Genomic DNA, 16590 nt, shown 5'->3' on the forward strand with positions numbered 1-16590 from the left:
ATCTGTCAGGAGGTAGAGAGCGATGTTCTGCAGATCTCTAGAGAGGTCAGAGGTGTAATAATCTGCAGGATATATCACTGTGTATCTGTCAGGAGGTAGAGAGGTCAGAGCGATGTTCTGCAGATCTCTAGAGAGGTCAGAGGTGTAATAATCTGCAGGATCTATCACTGTGTATCTGTCAGGAGGTAGAGAGCGATGTTCTGCAGATCTCTAGAGAAGTCAGAGGTGTAATAATCTGCAGGATATATCACTATGCATCTGTCAGGAGGTAGAGAGCGATGTTCTGCAGATCTCTAGAGAAGTCAGAGGTGTAATAATCTGCAGGATATATCACTATGTATCTGTCAGGAGGTGGAGAGGACAGAGCGATGTTCTGCAGATCTCTAGAGGTGTAATAGTCTGCAGGGTCTCTCCCTGTGTATCTGGGAGCGATGTTCTGCAGATCTCTAGAGGTCAGAGGTGTAATAATCTGCAGGATCTATCACTGTGTATCTGTCAGGAGGTAGAGAGCGATGTTCTGCAGATCTCTAGAGAAGTCAGAGGTGTAATAATCTGCAGGATATATCACTATGTATCTGTCAGGAGGTGGAGAGGACAGAGCGATGTTCTGCAGATCTCTAGAGGTGTAATAGTCTGCAGGGTCTCTCACTGTGTATCTGTCAGGAGGTGGAGAGGACAGAGCGATGTTCTGCAGATCTCTAGAGAGGTGTAATAGTCTGCAGGGTCTCTCGCTATGTATCTGTCAGGAGGTAGAGAGGACAGAGCGATGTTCTGCAGATCTCTAGAGAGGTGTAATAATCTGCAGGGTCTCTCGCTGTGTATCTGCAGCTCTCGGTATAATGACGCAGGAGACAGGCGGAGATCTTCAGGGTCAGTTTATTAATGTCGTGGTCTCCGTGGCTTTGTACAGGTGACATATTTACACACATTATACACAGATAGGGGGGGGTTGTGGCGGTCGCTGGTCCGGACTGGGTGACATTGTGGGTGACACCGCAGCGGAGACGTCGTCCACTTGGTTGCTGTGCGGCCATATTGGAAGTCCCAGGATGCTTTGCTGCTGTGACCTCCGCCGACCTCACCGATTGTCAAGTCTGGTTTGTTCGCTGTGAATAGGCTTCATCATAAACAGAACGAGAATTCAGAAAAATACCGAAAAATTCTATAAAAAAAACAACCGCCTTGTAAATCCGTTAATTCTTCATCACTAGGGGGCGACACAGGAAGACGGACCTGGCGAGGATTTCCTAAATACATCTACAGGAAACTTCATTTTGGATCAGTTTCCCGCCACAGAAATGGCGTAGGGTGCAGCACCGTGATCGATGGAGACGAGAATACAAAAATATCCTGACAGTAACGTGACGGCAGAGAAGTCAAGAAGGCCGGAGGAATCGGGAGCGACCACCCCCGGGGAGGGGTCAGCGCACAACGCTGAGCTCATAGTCTGATACTTACAGTAAACAGGAGGGCAATGAGCAGTGATGGCCCTATAGTCTGAGACTTACGGTAGGGTTACTTCATTGTGAAATGCTGGGATTATAGTCTAATATTTACGGTAATAGGTGACAATAAGCATTGATGGCCCTATAGTCTGATATTTACGGTAAGGGATATTACATTATCCGATGCCTGGGAGTGCAATAAGCATTGATGGCCCAATAGTCTAATATTTACGGTAATAGGTGACATTATCAGACGCCTAGGAGTGCAATAAGCATTGATGGCCCTATAGTCTAATATTTACGGTAAGGGATATTACATTATCAAATGCCCGGGAGTTCACTAAACAATGCTGCCCCTGTAGTCTGAGATTTACGGTAAGCGGTATTACATTATCAGATGCCCAGGAGTGCAATACACGATGCTGCCCCTGTAGTCTGAGATTTACGGTAGGATAATGTATTAGCAGCGAGTCAGGGGCTCCTTGAAGATGTGACGCTGGATTCATATTCTGTCATTTACGGTATGTGGGTGGGTTTTATATTCTAGGATATACGGTACATAAAGTAGCTCTCACTGAGTTTATATTCTGGTATTTATGGAATTAGAGGTTGATAACCTACACTGGTCCTATATACAGGGATTTACGGTAATATGCTGGGCATATAGTATTATCACCCCTGGGGGCCTATATTCTGGGATTTACAGTACCGGTCATTAACGTCTTCTATTGAACCCTAGTGGACGCTGTAATTGGCCAGTGCAGCATCTATGGGGTTAACAGAAGCCATTAAAGCCTTAACGAGCCATTGCACCGTGGTCGGCAGCGAAGGGGTTAAAGCTGTAGAAATATCGCCCTGGAGAGAGGCGGAGAGGGCGATACTTGTACACCGGCCTTAAAGGCGCAGGAGGCGGGTGGGGATGGCGGTCAGGCGGCTGGTATCAGGGTCGATGACTTCATTGTACAGACTCGCCTGATTGGCCGAGATCCCAGGCCCCTCCCATGAGGAACTGCAGATCCCAGATGTAAGCGGTGGTGGGATGGAGATTGCATCACATTGCAGCCCCCTCCCCCCTAGGGTGATACGATGGCGCCCCCGGTGTCCGGGAGGAGTCCTACTTTAATTCTCAATTTCCCGCAGGGAACGGTACGAAACGGTTTACACATAAATGTTATTATAAGGCATTAGCCGCGGTGCGAGACCAGCGGGGACCCGGGAAGGGGCGGACCTCGGGGGGGTTGCATATGTGTTCACGCCCCCGGGGCCCCGCTGCTCTCCCACAGATTACGAGCGTTTCTCTGAGTCACTTTTGATTAAGTTCTTGAGGGCGTTTTTGAGGCTGTTCTTGCTGGGGGACTTTACAGCGGCTCGGTGGGGGTGGTCCTCGTCCCCCCGCAGCTCCATCTCGATGGTATAGACCACCTTAGAGCTGCGGGGCGACTCCGGCTCTGCCTTATGTGCACCTTCCCTGCCGGCTAATTGCTATTTCCTCTCTTTGCGGGAGTCTCCCAACCCCTTGGGTTTCTTGTCGCTGGATTTGAAGCTCCTGGACTGGTCTAGCATGGCGAGAAGCGGCACCTGGAAGAGATAAGGGGCCGCCAGTCAGGTCTCTGTGTTATACTCCGGTCACATCCAAAGCTGCCACCTGCAGACGGGCTGCACTACATCTCCCACAATGCAACAGACTGCAGCCATGCTGACTGAGATATCAGCCCCGGGGAGGAATATACGACGTGGTGTGGGTTTGGATGTGACTGGAGTACGTTGTGTCAGGCGTATAAGACACATTGCAGCTCTGGATGTAGCTAGAGTATGACATTTGGATGTAACTGGAGAGTAAGAAATAGCAAAGTTTAGATGTGACTGGAGCATTAGATATGATGCAGCTCTAGTTGTGACAGGAGTCAAAAATAGGATGCAGCTCCAGATGTAACTAGAACATGGCATAATGTATATTGGAATGTGACTAGAGTATGAGAAATAATGAAGCTTTGGATGTGACTAGAGCATTAAATGTAATGTAGCACGAGTTATAACCGAAGTACAAGACATGATGCAGCTCCAGAGGTAACTAGAGTATGACATAACATATATTTGGATGTGACTAGAGCATTAGATGCAATGTAGCACGAGTTATAACCGAAGTACAAGACATGATGCAGCTCCGTAGGTAACTAGAGTATGACATAACATATATTTGGATGTGACTAGAGCATTAGATGCAATGTAGCACGAGTTATAACAGAAGTACAAGACATGATGCAGCTCCAGAGGTAACTAGAGTATGACATAACATATATTTGGATGTGACTAGAGCATTAGATGCAATGTAGCACGAGTTATAACCGAAGTACAAGACATGATGCAGCTCCGTAGGTAACTAGAGTATGACATAACATATATTTGGATGTGACTAGAGCATTAGATGCAATGTAGCACGAGTTATAACAGAAGTACAAGACATGATGCAGCTCCAGAGGTAACTAGAGTATGACATAACATATATTTGGATGTGACTAGAGCATTAGAAACAATGTAGCACGAGTTATAACCGAAGTACAAGACATGATGCAGCTCCGTAGGTAACTAGAGTATGACATAACATATATTTGGATGTGACTAGAGCATTAGATGCAATGTAGCACGAGTTATAACCGAAGTACAAGACATGATGCAGCTCCGTAGGTAACTAGAGTATGACATAACATATATTTAGATGTGACTAGAGCATTAGATTCAATGTAGCACGAGTTATAACAGAAGTACAAGACATGATGCAGCTCCAGAGGTAACTAGAGTATGACATAACATATATTTGGATGTGACTAGAGCATTAGATGTAATGTAGCACGAGTTATAACAGAAGTACAAGACATGATGCAGCTCCGGAGGTAACTAGAGTATGACATAACATATATTTGGATGTGACTAGAGCATTAGATGTAATGTAGCACGAGTTATAACCGAAGTACAAGGCATGATGCAGCTCCGGAGGTAACTAGAGTATGACATAACATATTTGGATGTGACTAGAGCATGAGATGTAATGTAGCACGAGTTATAACAGAAGTACAAGACATGATGCAGCTCCGAAGGTAACTAGAGTATGACATAACATATATTTGGATGTGACTAGAGCATTAGATGTAATGTAGCACGAGTTATAACCGAAGTACAAGGCATGATGCAGCTCCGGAGGTAACTAGAGTATGACATAACATATTTGGATGTGACTAGAGCATGAGATGTAATGTAGCACGAGTTATAACAGAAGTACAAGACATGATGCAGCTCCGAAGGTAACTAGAGTATGACATAACATATATTTGGATGTGACTAGAGCATTAGATGTAATGTAGCACGAGTTATAACCGAAGTACAAGGCATGATGCAGCTCCGGAGGTAACTAGAGTATGACATAACATATATTTGGATGTGACTAGAGCATGAGATGTAATGTAGCACGAGTTATAACAGAAGTACAAGACATGATGCAGCTCCGGAGGTAACTAGAGTATGACATAACATATATTTGGTTGTGACTAGAGCATTAGATGCAATGTAGCACGAGTTATAACTGAAGTAGAAGACATGATGCAGCTCCAGAGGTAACTAGAGTATGACATAACATATATTTGGATGTGACTAGAGCATTAGATGTAATGTAGCACGAGTTATAACTGAAGTAAAAGGCATGATGCAGCTCCAGAGGTAACTAGAGTATGACATAACATATATTTGGATGTGACTAGAGCATTAGATGCAATGTAGCAGGAGTTATAACTGAAGTACAAGACATGATGCAGCTCCAGAGGTAACTAGAGTATGACATAACATATATTTGGATGTGACTAGAGTATAAGCCACTACAGTATGATATAACGTACATATGGATGTAATTCAGATTGTGATTTTTAGATTTGTAGCTTTGAATGTGACTGGGGTATAAGATATAAAGTAGCTGGGTGTGTGACTAGGATACAAGACTTGTTGCTTTGTATATGATTGGAGTATAGGATATAATGTAGTCCTGGGTGTGACTGATGTACAAGACGTATTGAAGCTTTGGACGGGATAAAGTAACTAGAATATGCGATTTGTGGCTTTGGATGTGACTGGAGCAGAAGAGCTGTGTAACTGTGTGTGTAAAGAGAGTTCAAGACTTGTCGCTTTGTATGTGATTGGAGTATAAAGCATAATGGAGCCCTATGTAATGTTACTGAAGACATAAAGTCGCCCTGGGTGTGACTAGCATACATGATTTGTAGCTTTGTGTGTGAGTAGAGTACAAGATTTATTGTTGCTTGGTATGTGATTGGAGTGTAAGACATAAAGTAGCCCTAGGTGAGGCTAGCATGCAGGGCTTTTAGCTTTGGATATAATTGGAGGATAAAATATAATGTAGCCCTGGGTGTCACTAGAGTAAAAGACTTGCTGCAGCTTTGGATGTGACTTTAGTGAAGATATAAAGTAGCCCTGGGTGCGATTAGCTTGTGTGACTTGTAGCTTTGAATGTAATTGGAGCATAAGATATAATGTAGCCCTAGAGTAAAAGACTTGCTGCAGCTTTAGATGTGACTTTAGTGAAGATATAAAGTAGCCCTGGGTGCGATTAGAATGTGTGACTTGTAGCTTTGAATGTAATTGGAGCATAAGATATAATGTAGCGATAGAGTAAAAGACTTGCTGCAGCTTTGGATGTTACTTTAGTGAAGATATAAAGTAGCCCTGGGTGAGGCTAGCATGCAGGGCTTGTAGCTTTGGATACAATTGGAGGATAAAATATAATGTAGCCCTGGGTGTCACTAGAGTAAAAGACTTGCTGCAGCTTTGGATGTGACTTTAGTGAAGATATAAAGTAGCCCTGGGTGTGATTAGCTTGTGTGACTTGTAGCTTTGAATGTAATTGGAGCCTAAGATATAATGTAGCGATTGAGTAAAAGACTTGCTGCAGCTTTGGATGTGACTTTGGTGTAGCTATAACGTAGCATGCAGCTTTGGATGTGTTTGGAGTATAAGACGTGACACAAGAGGCTCACCTGACGACCCCCTTTTGACCCTCGGGATAATTTGTGGAGTTTTCCTCGCTCCAGGGCGCTGGGGACAGAAAGTGACGGTCAGTAAGGGGTGACAGAGAAGAGTAGAGGGGCCCCCGGGGGCCAGCACCTACCTGAGCTCCCGCTGCACCCGCATCTGTCTCCTCAGCCAGCAGTAACGTATGAGGTATGCCAGGAGGGCCACGACGATCACCAGCCCCAGCGCAGCCCCGATAATGATGCCAAGGACTACGCCTGCGCGGACCGGGCCTGCGGGGGAGGAGCTCAGCGTTAGTGACCGGCGGCGCGCCGTCCTCAGGACGCAGGGGGCAGGAGCGGCTGCTCACCTTTGTCATGGACCAGCATGTGGACGTAGGAGGACTTTCCCACCACGTCCGGCGGGTTCTTGACGTCGCAGGTGAAGGTCCCGTTGTCGCCATATTCCAGATTGTGCACGACGATGGATCCGTCCTTGCTCCGGGGGTAGCCCACCCACTCGATGCGGTCTTTGAATATCCCGGTGTCATCTATGTGGGCCTGGCCTTTGGAGAAGTGAAATATCTGCGGCACACAAAGAAGAAGAGGATTTAAAGGGACGGTACACTCAAACAAGAATCTGGCGTTTGGACGTACCGGCCCTTTAAGAGGGTCCCGACGCTTACCGAATACGTATTTCTGCTGTTGTCGGGCTGGTAATGCCAGGTGACGGAGATGTCGTCGGAGATCCATTCACTGGACCAGAAGGTGCAGGACAGGCGGATCTTGGAGCCGAAGGTGCCGTGCACCTCTCTGTCAGTGTAAACTTCAATGGCCAGGATCGGGGAGAAGGCTGCGGAGGAGGGGCAAGCAAAAATGGGTGGAAAAAAATCAGAAAAAATCCAAAAACTTGGACAGCCTATGGTCAGCACAGAGTGGTCGGACACTTTTTTTAGCATTGTCCAAAATTTCAAAAAGTTTTTACACTTTTTGCACCTCCGATCCATCATTACTGCAAATGTTCACAAGTTTTTCTAAACAACCAAAAAGTAATTGCATTTTTTTCCCCGTTAAATTCTGTTCACTGCTCGCCCAGGCATCGCTAAACCTACGTGGAAACCGTCAGCAAGTAGGCCGGCTTCTGGTATTATCCTGAGAATGAAGGGAGGCCGGAGTGATCCCGGGGTAACTCACAAATACCCCAGGCTTCAAGGGTTAACGATCAGTCCTCACAAAACAACATGACAGGATCTGTCCACAGCAGCCGCCTACTTGCTGATGGTTTCCACTAAGCCTGGACTGGACTGGCAACTTTCCATAAGTACACGGGTTCCGACCCAGCCACACCGTGCACGACGGCGAAAAAAACATGGCGGCCACCTACCCCTAGTGCAGATAACAAATGCATATGGTATGGTCACCTTTGGTCATGTGACTTGGACTTACTCAGAGTGGAGAGCACCACAAGGCCCAGCAGACAGCATGGTGTCCGGGAGGAGGTCAGCGATTCCATTGGTCGTCTAGTGGTGGGTGAGTCATAGGAGATCCCTGGAAGCCCTCAGATCCCGGCTGCTGTGGAGTCTGGGAGGGAGAGCGGGAGCCTGCCTTAAGAACCCCAAAGGGTGGGACTGCCGACCAATCCCAGGAGAGTGGGCGAGGAGCCGGAGACTGGCAGTGCCCGGGGGAGGGGGCACCGGGCGACCCGGGCTGTCATAGGGGTCTGCCTCCTGTAGTGTGGGAAGAAGAGTGTATCTAAGCCTGGCGTGTGATAATGGCTGCTGTGTATCTAAGCCTGGCAGGATACTGACTGCTGAGCTGTGTATCTAATCCTATCCTGTGTGATACTGTCTGCTGAGCTGTGTATCTAATCCTGTCCTGTGTGATACTGTCTGCTGAGCTGTGTATCTAATCCTATCCTGTGTGATACTGTTTGCTGAGCTGTGTATCTAATCCTATCCTGTGTGATACTGTCTGCTGAGCTGTGTATCTAATCCTGTCCTGTGTGATACAGTCTGCTGAGATGTGTATCTAATCCTATCCTGTGTGATACTGTCTGCTGAGCTGTGTATCTAATCCTATCCTGTGTGATACTGACTGCTGAGCTGTGTATCTAATCCTATCCTGTGTGATACTGTCTGCTGAGCTGTGTATCTAATCCTATCCTGTGTGATACTGACTGCTGAGCTGTGTATCTAATCCTATCCTGTGTGATACTGACTGCTGAGCCGTGTATCTAATCCTGTCCTGTGTGATACTGTCTGCTGAGCTGTGTATCTAATCCTATCCTGTGTGATACAGTCTGCTGAGATGTGTATCTAATCCTATCCTGTGTGATACTGCCTGCTGAGCTGTGTATCTAATCCTGTCCTGTGTGATACTGTCTGCTGAGCTGTGTATCTAATCCTATCCTGTGTGATACTGTCTGCTGAGCTGTGTATCTAATCCTATCCTGTGTGATACTGTCTGCTGAGCTGTGTATCTAATCCTATCCTGTGTGATACTGCCTGCTGAGCTGTGTATCTAATCCTATCCTGTGTGATACTGTCTGCTGAGCTGTGTATCTAATCCTATCCTGTGTGATACTGTCTGCTGAGCTGTGTATCTAATCCTATCCTGTGTGATACTGACTGCTGAGCTGTGTATCTAATCCTATCCTGTGTGATACTGTCTGCTGAGCTGTGTATCTAATCCTATCCTGTGTGATACTGACTGCTGAGCTGTGTATCTAATCCTATCCTGTGTGATACTGTCTGCTGAGCTGTGTATCTAATCCTATCCTGTGTGATACAGTCTGCTGAGCTCTGTATCTAATCCTCTCCTTTGTGATACTGTCTGCTGAGCTGTGTATCTAATCCTATCCTGTGTGATACTGCCTGCTGAGCTATGTATCTAATCCTATCCTGTGTGATACTGTCTGCTGAGCTATGTATCTAATCCTATCCTGTGTGATACTGTCTGCTGAGCTGTGTATCTAATCCTATCCTGTGTGATACCGTCTGCTGAGCTGTGTATCTAATCCTTTCCTGTGTGATACAGTCTGATGAGCTGTGTATCTAATCCTGTCCTGTGTGATACTGACTGCTGAGCTGTGTATCTAATCCTATCCTGTGTGATACAGTCTGCTGAGCTGTGTATCTAATCCTGTCCTGTGTGATACTGACTGCTGAGCTGTGTATCTAATCCTATCCTGTGTGATACAGTCTGCTGAGCTGTGTATCTAATCCTATCCTGTGTGATACAGCCTGCTGAGCTGTGTATCTAATCCTATCCTGTGTGATACTGACTGCTGAGCTGTGTATCTAATCCTATCATGTGTGATACTGTCTGCTGAGCTGTGTATCTAATCCTATCCTGTGTGATACAGTCTGCTGAGCTGTGTATCTAATCCTATCCTGTGTGATACTGTCTGCTGAGCTGTGTATCTAATCCTATCCTGTGTGATAGTCTGCTGAGCTGTGTATCTAATCCTATCCTGTGTGATACTGTCTGCTGAGCTGTGTATCTAATCCTATCCTGTGTGATACAGTCTGCTGAGCTGTGTATCTAATCCTATCCTGTGTGATACAGTCTGCAGAGCTGTGTATCTAATCCTGTCCTGTGTGATACAGTCTGCAGAGCAGTGTATCTAATCCTATCCTGTGTGATACTGTCTGCTGAGCTGTGTATCTAATCCTATCCTGTGTGATACAGTCTGCTGAGCTGTGTATCTAATCCTATCCTGTGTGATACTGACTGCTGTGCTGTGTATCTAATCCTATCCTGTGTGATACTGACTGCTGAGCTGTGTATCTAATCCTATCCTGTGTGATACTGTCTGCTGAGCTGTGTATCTAATCCTATCCTGTGTGATACTGACTGCTGAGCTGTGTATCTAATCCTATCCTGTGTGATACTGACTGCTGAGCTGTGTATCTAATCCTCTCCTGTGTGATACTGTCTGCTGAGCTATGTATCTAATCCTATCCTGTGTGATACTGACTGCTGAGCTGTGTATCTAATCCTGTCCTGTGTGATACTGACTGCTGAGCTGTGTATCTAATCCTATCCTGTGTGATACTGACTGCTGAGCTGTGTATCTAATCCTATCCTGTGTGATACTGTCTGCTGAGCTGTGTATCTAATCCTATCCTGTGTGATACTGTCTGCTGAGCTGTGTATCTAATCCTATCCTGTGTGATACAGTCTGCTGAGCTGTGTATCTAATCCTATCCTGTGTGATACAGTCTGCGGAGCCGTGTATCTAATCCTATCCTGTGTGATACTGTCTGCTGAGCTGTGTATCTAATCCTATCCTGTGTGATACAGTCTGCTGAGCTGTGTATCTAATCCTATCCTGTGTGATACAGTCTGCTGAGCCGTGTATCTAATCCTATCCTGTGTGATACTGACTGCTGAGCTGTGTATCTAATCCTATCCTGTGTGATACTGTCTGCTGAGCTGTGTATCTAATCCTATCCTGTGTGATACTGTCTGCTGAGCTGTGTATCTAATCCTATCCTGTGTGATACTGACTGCTGAGCTGTGTATCTAATCCTATCCTGTGTGATACTGTCTGCTGAGCTGTGTATCTAATCCTATCCTGTGTGATACTGTCTGCTGAGCTGTGTATCTAATCCTATCCTGTGTGATACAGTCTGCTGAGCCGTGTATCTAATCCTATCCTGTGTGATACTGACTGCTGAGCTGTGTATCTAATCCTATCCTGTGTGATACTGACTGCTGAGCTGTGTATCTAATCCTATCCTGTGTGATACTGTCTGCTGAGCTGTGTATCTAATCCTATCCTGTGTGATACTGTCTGCTAAGCTGTGTATCTAATCCTGTCCTGTGTGATACAGTCTGCTGAGCTGTGTATCTAATCCTATCTTGTGTGATACAGTCTGCTGTATCCCATCCTGTCCTGTGTGATACAGTCTGCTGAGCTGTGTATCTAATCTTATCATGTGTGATACTGTCTGCTGAGCTGTGTATCTAATCCTGTCCTGTGTGATACTGTCTGCTGAGCTGTGTATCTAATCCTATCCTGTGTGATACTGCCTGCTGAGCTGTGTATCTAATCCTATCCTGTGTGATACTGACTGCTGAGCTGTGTATCTAATCCTATCCTGTGTGATACTGTCTGCTGAGCTGTGTATCTAATCCTATCCTGTGTGATACTGACTGCTGAGCTGTGTATCTAATCCTATCCTGTGTGATACAGTCTGCTGAGCTGTGTATCTAATCCTATCCTGTGTGATACTGTCTGCTGAGCTGTGTATCTAATCCTATCCTGTGTGATACTGTCTGCTGAGCTGTGTATCTAATCCTATCCTGTGTGATACAGTCTGCTGAGCTGTGTATCTAATCCTATCCTGTGTGATACTGACTGCTGAGCTGTGTATCTAATCCTATCCTATGTGATACAGTCTGCTGAGCTGTGTATCTAATCCTATCCTGTGTGATACTGACTGCTGAGCTGTGTATCTAATCCTATCCTGTGTGATACTGTCTGCTGAGCTGTGTATCTAATCCTATCCTGTGTGATACTGTCTGCTGAGCTGTGTATCTAATCCTATCCTGTGTGATACTGTCTGCTGAGCTGTGTATCTAATCCTATCCTGTGTGATACTGTCTGCTGAGCTGTGTATCTAATCCTATCCCGTGTGATTCTGACTGCTGAGCTGTGTATCTAATCCTATCCTGTCTGATACTGTCTGCTGAGCTGTGTATCTAATCCTATCCTGTGTGATACTGTCTGCTGAGCTGTGTATCTAATCCTGTGTGATACAGTCTGCTGAGCTGTGTATCTAATCCTATCCTGTGTGATACAGTCTGCTGTATCCCATCCTATCCTGTGTGATACAGTCTGTGTATCTAATCCTATAGGGGTGTAATAACAGGTGATATAATGCAGTTATATTAGTGCAGTTGGTTTCCATTGTTGTCATGGTTACAAACGCTTCGCTTACAGTCACATGACTCACAACTCTATCACAGCAGCCCTGTAGTCTGTAGCCACGCCTCTCTGAGGTCCCAACCAATCAAAGCGCAGTAGGCGAGGCTCATGCGCAGCGCTTCATGGGTTCGTGACGTCACTGACAAATCTAAAGATGGCGGCGCTGTTATTGAGGTGACTTTGGTGGAGGTTTTGAGGGGTTCCGGTCGGGAATATTGGAGGGTCTGAGTCCTCGGTGTGGGCTGGGGTCGTCATTGTGCAGAGCGCGGAGGTGAGGTGATTGCTGTGACGGACAGAACAGGGTGGAGGAGCTGCCGAGGGGTCACCTGTGAGCTGTGGAGGAGAGGCAGGGGTTAAAGGTCATGTAGGAAGTGTCACATGTGGGGGGAGGGGTGCCAGCCATTTAAAGGGGCTCTCCACTTGCATAGTGGAAGGCCAGTGACATCTGTGACGGGGTCTGGCTGGTCCAGTTGTGGAGTGAGGGTGGAGATGCCCTTTAAGGCCCCTGTCTGTCCATGTCTGTGTCTGCTCCTGACTGCTCTTCTCCTCAGACACGCGGCGCGGCGATGCCTCCAGCCCCAGCTCCGGCCGGCCTTCTGCCTCAGAAAGTAAGTGCCCCCCACCGCGGAGCGCCATCTGGAGATAACGGTTCCGATTTTGAATTCTGAATCTTTATTGACATCTTGTTTCTCCCCAGCGCTGTTCCCATGGGGACCACGGCCAAGCAGGAGATGGACCGCTTCTGGGATAAGAACACCCGCCTGGACCGCCCGCTGTCACCTCACATCACTGTTTACAAGTAGGTTATCGGGCGCCTGTGCAGGGGACATCACCCAGCTTTCCCAGAGCCCTGCACATCTGCCTGGTGCTGCCTCCTGGACACCATATGGCGGTGTAACCAGGCAGATGGGCCATTCAGGGCTGTAGGAAAGCTGGGTGAGCCTCTACAGGCAGCCATATTGGGGCCTTACCCAGCTTTCCCAGATCCCTGCACAGCACATCTGCCTCCTGTACACCATATGGCGGTGTAACCAGGCAGATGGGCCATTCAGGGCTGTAGGAAAGCTGGGTGAGCCTCTACAGGCAGCCATATTGGGGCCTTACCCAGCTTTCCCAGATCCCTGCACAGCACATCTGCCTCCTGTACACCATATGGCGGTGTAACCAGGCAGATGGGCCATTCAGGGCTGTAGGAAAGCTGGGTGAGCCTCTACAGGCAGCCATATTGGGGCCTTACCCAGCTTTCCCAGATCCCTGCACAGCACATCTGCCTGGTGGTGCCTCCTGTACACCATATGGCGGTGTAACCAGGCAGATGGGCCATTCAGGACTGTAGGAAAGCTGGGTGAGCCTCTACAGGCAGCCATATTGGGGCCTTACCCAGCTTTCCCAGATCCCTGCACATCTGCCTGGTGGTGCCTCCTGTACACCATATGGCGGTGTAACCAGGCAGATGGGCCATTCAGGACTGTAGGAAAGCTGTGTGAACCTCTTCAGGCAGCCATATTGGGACGTCACCCAGCTTTCCCAGATCCCTGGTGGTGCCTCCTGGACACCATATGGCGGTGGGCAGATGGGCCATTCAGGATTGTCAGGAAGCTGGGTGTGACCTTCATGGGTAGAGGTGACGTGAAACGCGCGGTGTTCACAGCTGTATTTTGCGCTCGCTGTCCGCAGCGTCTGATCCCATCCATGGCTCGAGGAGAGCTGCACCCCAAACCCTGGTTCTGCCTCTCTGTTCCCTTCCAGTCTTCTCATCGATGGGCCATTCCTGAGCAGGCGCTGGGTGGGCATCACGGTGCCCTGTGCCAGGGGAAAGTTGTCTCTTCAGCAAGTGCCTGGCCGGCGGCCGCATTGTTCTCCGCCCGCTCACATACCAGCCCATGAATGAGCCTGCTATCTGAAGACATGGGGCGCGGACGCCGCTGCTCCCCCTCACTGCATTCCTGACACTGCCCCCCCAGAGAATGTGCTAACGCTGCCCCGGCTGTACGCAGCCCTTTATAGTTACAGATCTGGCAAATGTTGGATCCATATCCCCCCCCCCCCCCCCCTTTATGACTTCAGCAGCCCAAAATAAAGCAGCGATTAGTCCAACCCCCTCCATGTTCCTTAATAGTTTATCTAAGCCCCCATGATGCATATAGGGGTACATAGGCGCTGCACAGACACTGAACCAGCAGGGGGTGCTGAGGTCCCTCGCTGCAGCTCTGGCTGTGTGTAGTGTATCTTCATGTCCGATAATGCAGCAGGAAAATGAATGCAGCTCCAGATGTGACTGGATCACAGGACGTCAGCAAATGCTGCTCTAGAGGTGACCGGAGTGAAGGGGGCAGCAGTGAGATGTGGTTCTGATGTCCTAGAGCTAACAGCTTTGGATGTGACTGGAGTAGAGGATGTGCCTCCTCCAGCTCACATACAGAATAAGGCGAATATTGTAATTTTATGGCTGATTTTTCGGTGGTCGGATAATATGTTAATGTGACCTCTTTACTGGCTCCTCGCGGCGTCGGGCGGGTTGTGTCCTCGCTGCTGTCACGTCTCATATAGCGGCACCACACGCGGTATGACGGGTGCCTGGGGTGCGCGGTGTGATGCTGATGGTAAGTGATGGCGACGCATGGCCCGGGGCTGACCTCCCACTGTGTTTGCTTCTCACAGATGGTCTTTGCCTATGTTCATGTCCATCACACACAGAGGCACCGGCGTCGCCATGACTGCGGGTGAGTACTATGCGGTTTTTGGATAACGCACACAGAACAGGGGGGCGCCACAGATACCCTCATCCTGTGCTTCTCCTCAGGGGTCTCATTGTTCGGCCTGGCCGCCCTGGTTCTGCCCGGAGACTACGCCTCATACCTGGAGCTCATCAAGTCCCTCAGCCTGGGCCCGGCGCTCATCTACTCCGCCAAGTTCGCCATTGCGTTTCCATTCATGTACCACACGTGGAACGGCGTCCGACACCTGGTGAGTAACAGTAGCCCGCCCAGCAGGGGGCAACAGCGGGACAGTCAGTAGAAGGATCGTGGTGACCGTCTCCTCTTTATCGCAGGCCTGGGACCTTGGCAAAGGCTTTAAGATACCTGAAGTGTACCAGACGGGTTACGTCGTGCTGGGTCTCACCCTCCTGTCAGCCGCTGGCATTGCCGCCCTGTGATGCCGACATGTTTAACGCTCTCATACTGAACGCACATAATCCTGTCATCTCGCACCAAGAAAACCTCCACCATCCCCCTCCCCTCTGTGCCCTTTAATGTCTATAGGTCACGGTGATCAGGATCCTTTATCCCGGGCATCGCTCACACTGAGGCTATTAAAGGGAAATTTAATTGGGGGGCTCGTCTGATCAAGTATCTGCCTCTAAGTCCCCTCTATGGTCTGTCCATGGTGGATCCCTGGCGGATACCAGTCCGTGCCTGTCCTCTGGACAGATAATGGAGCCTATTGTCCCAGGTTATTGTGGGAAGGGAATTAAAATTCCACAATTCGTGTGGGAAATGTGGAAAGGGCAAATGTAACTGTGGAGGCGCAGATACACTGACGATGGGGATCCCAGTATTAGGGGGCGATGTGTTTAAAGGGGACGTTCACCTTTCCTCTGCTTAAAACGGATGTTCACCCTTTGGCCACCTGGTGACAGGTGTCTCCTTTACGACATGTACATCGCGGGGTGTCCGCTGGCGTACCTTACGCTTCACAGGTGGTCGGTATGGAACATCCCCTTTAAGCCCCCCAGTCCGTCTCTACCTATCGAGAAGGGAATAATAATACATCTCCACTCATCCTGGTAACTGTAACACATGCCGTCCTCATCCTCCGTTTTGTGTGGCGCCATATCACCCTCGTGAAGGAAATCCAAAGGGCGAGATGATTTCTTTTTTCTTTCATTCTGTCTTACCTGAACAGTCCCATTATTGTACCGACGACTCAATAAAGTATATTGTTAACAAAAAAAAAAGTGCCCCCCCCCTCCTCTGTGGACCACCACGGCTTGTTTCAGACACTTGGTGCATTGTCCTGGGGAATGATTGTAGCCCTGAGGAATGTAGTGGGGTGCGATCCGCTCCCACCATCACATTGACCAGCAGGGGGCGTAGCAGTGAGGTAAAGGAGCGCCCCCTGGTGCCACAACCTGGGAAAGCACTGACGGATCTATTGTAGGGCTAAACGCTTATAACACGGAGCCATACCCTGGAGA

The 16590-nt window shown here is 48.2% G+C and overlaps 2 protein-coding genes across 2 annotated transcripts; one reads left to right on the top strand and one right to left on the bottom strand.

The window, feature by feature from the left end:
* Window positions 1-864: 864 nt before the first annotated feature.
* Window positions 865-8059, bottom strand: MPZ (myelin protein zero). Its single transcript, XM_040412067.1, is given in 6 exon segments — window positions 865-3023; window positions 6485-6542; window positions 6616-6751; window positions 6829-7042; window positions 7144-7310; window positions 7904-8059. Coding segments are annotated over 6 exon segments (936 nt in total). The 5' UTR covers window positions 7971-8059; the 3' UTR covers window positions 865-2729.
* Window positions 8060-12475: 4416 nt separating this feature from the next.
* Window positions 12476-16254, top strand: SDHC (succinate dehydrogenase complex subunit C). The gene is made up of 6 exons (XM_040412544.1): window positions 12476-12566; window positions 12944-13000; window positions 13090-13191; window positions 15054-15115; window positions 15196-15359; window positions 15445-16254. Exons 1-6 carry the CDS (start codon window positions 12547-12549, stop codon window positions 15547-15549), a joined length of 510 nt encoding a protein of 169 aa, XP_040268478.1. The 5' UTR covers window positions 12476-12546; the 3' UTR covers window positions 15550-16254.
* The last annotated feature ends 336 nt before the right edge of the window (window positions 16255-16590 follow it).

Source organism: Bufo bufo, chromosome 11 (assembly GCF_905171765.1).
Source record: "Bufo bufo chromosome 11, aBufBuf1.1, whole genome shotgun sequence".
Lineage (NCBI taxonomy): Eukaryota > Metazoa > Chordata > Amphibia > Anura > Bufonidae > Bufo > Bufo bufo.

Coding starts and splice junctions, on each gene's coding strand:
- SDHC (XM_040412544.1), top strand. CDS start 12,547: ATGGCGGCGCTGTTATTGAG. Junction 15,116..15,195: donor CGGCGTCGCCATGACTGCGG/GTGAGTACTATG, acceptor GCTTCTCCTCAG/GGGTCTCATTGTTCGGCCTG. Junction 15,360..15,444: donor GGAACGGCGTCCGACACCTG/GTGAGTAACAGT, acceptor TCTTTATCGCAG/GCCTGGGACCTTGGCAAAGG.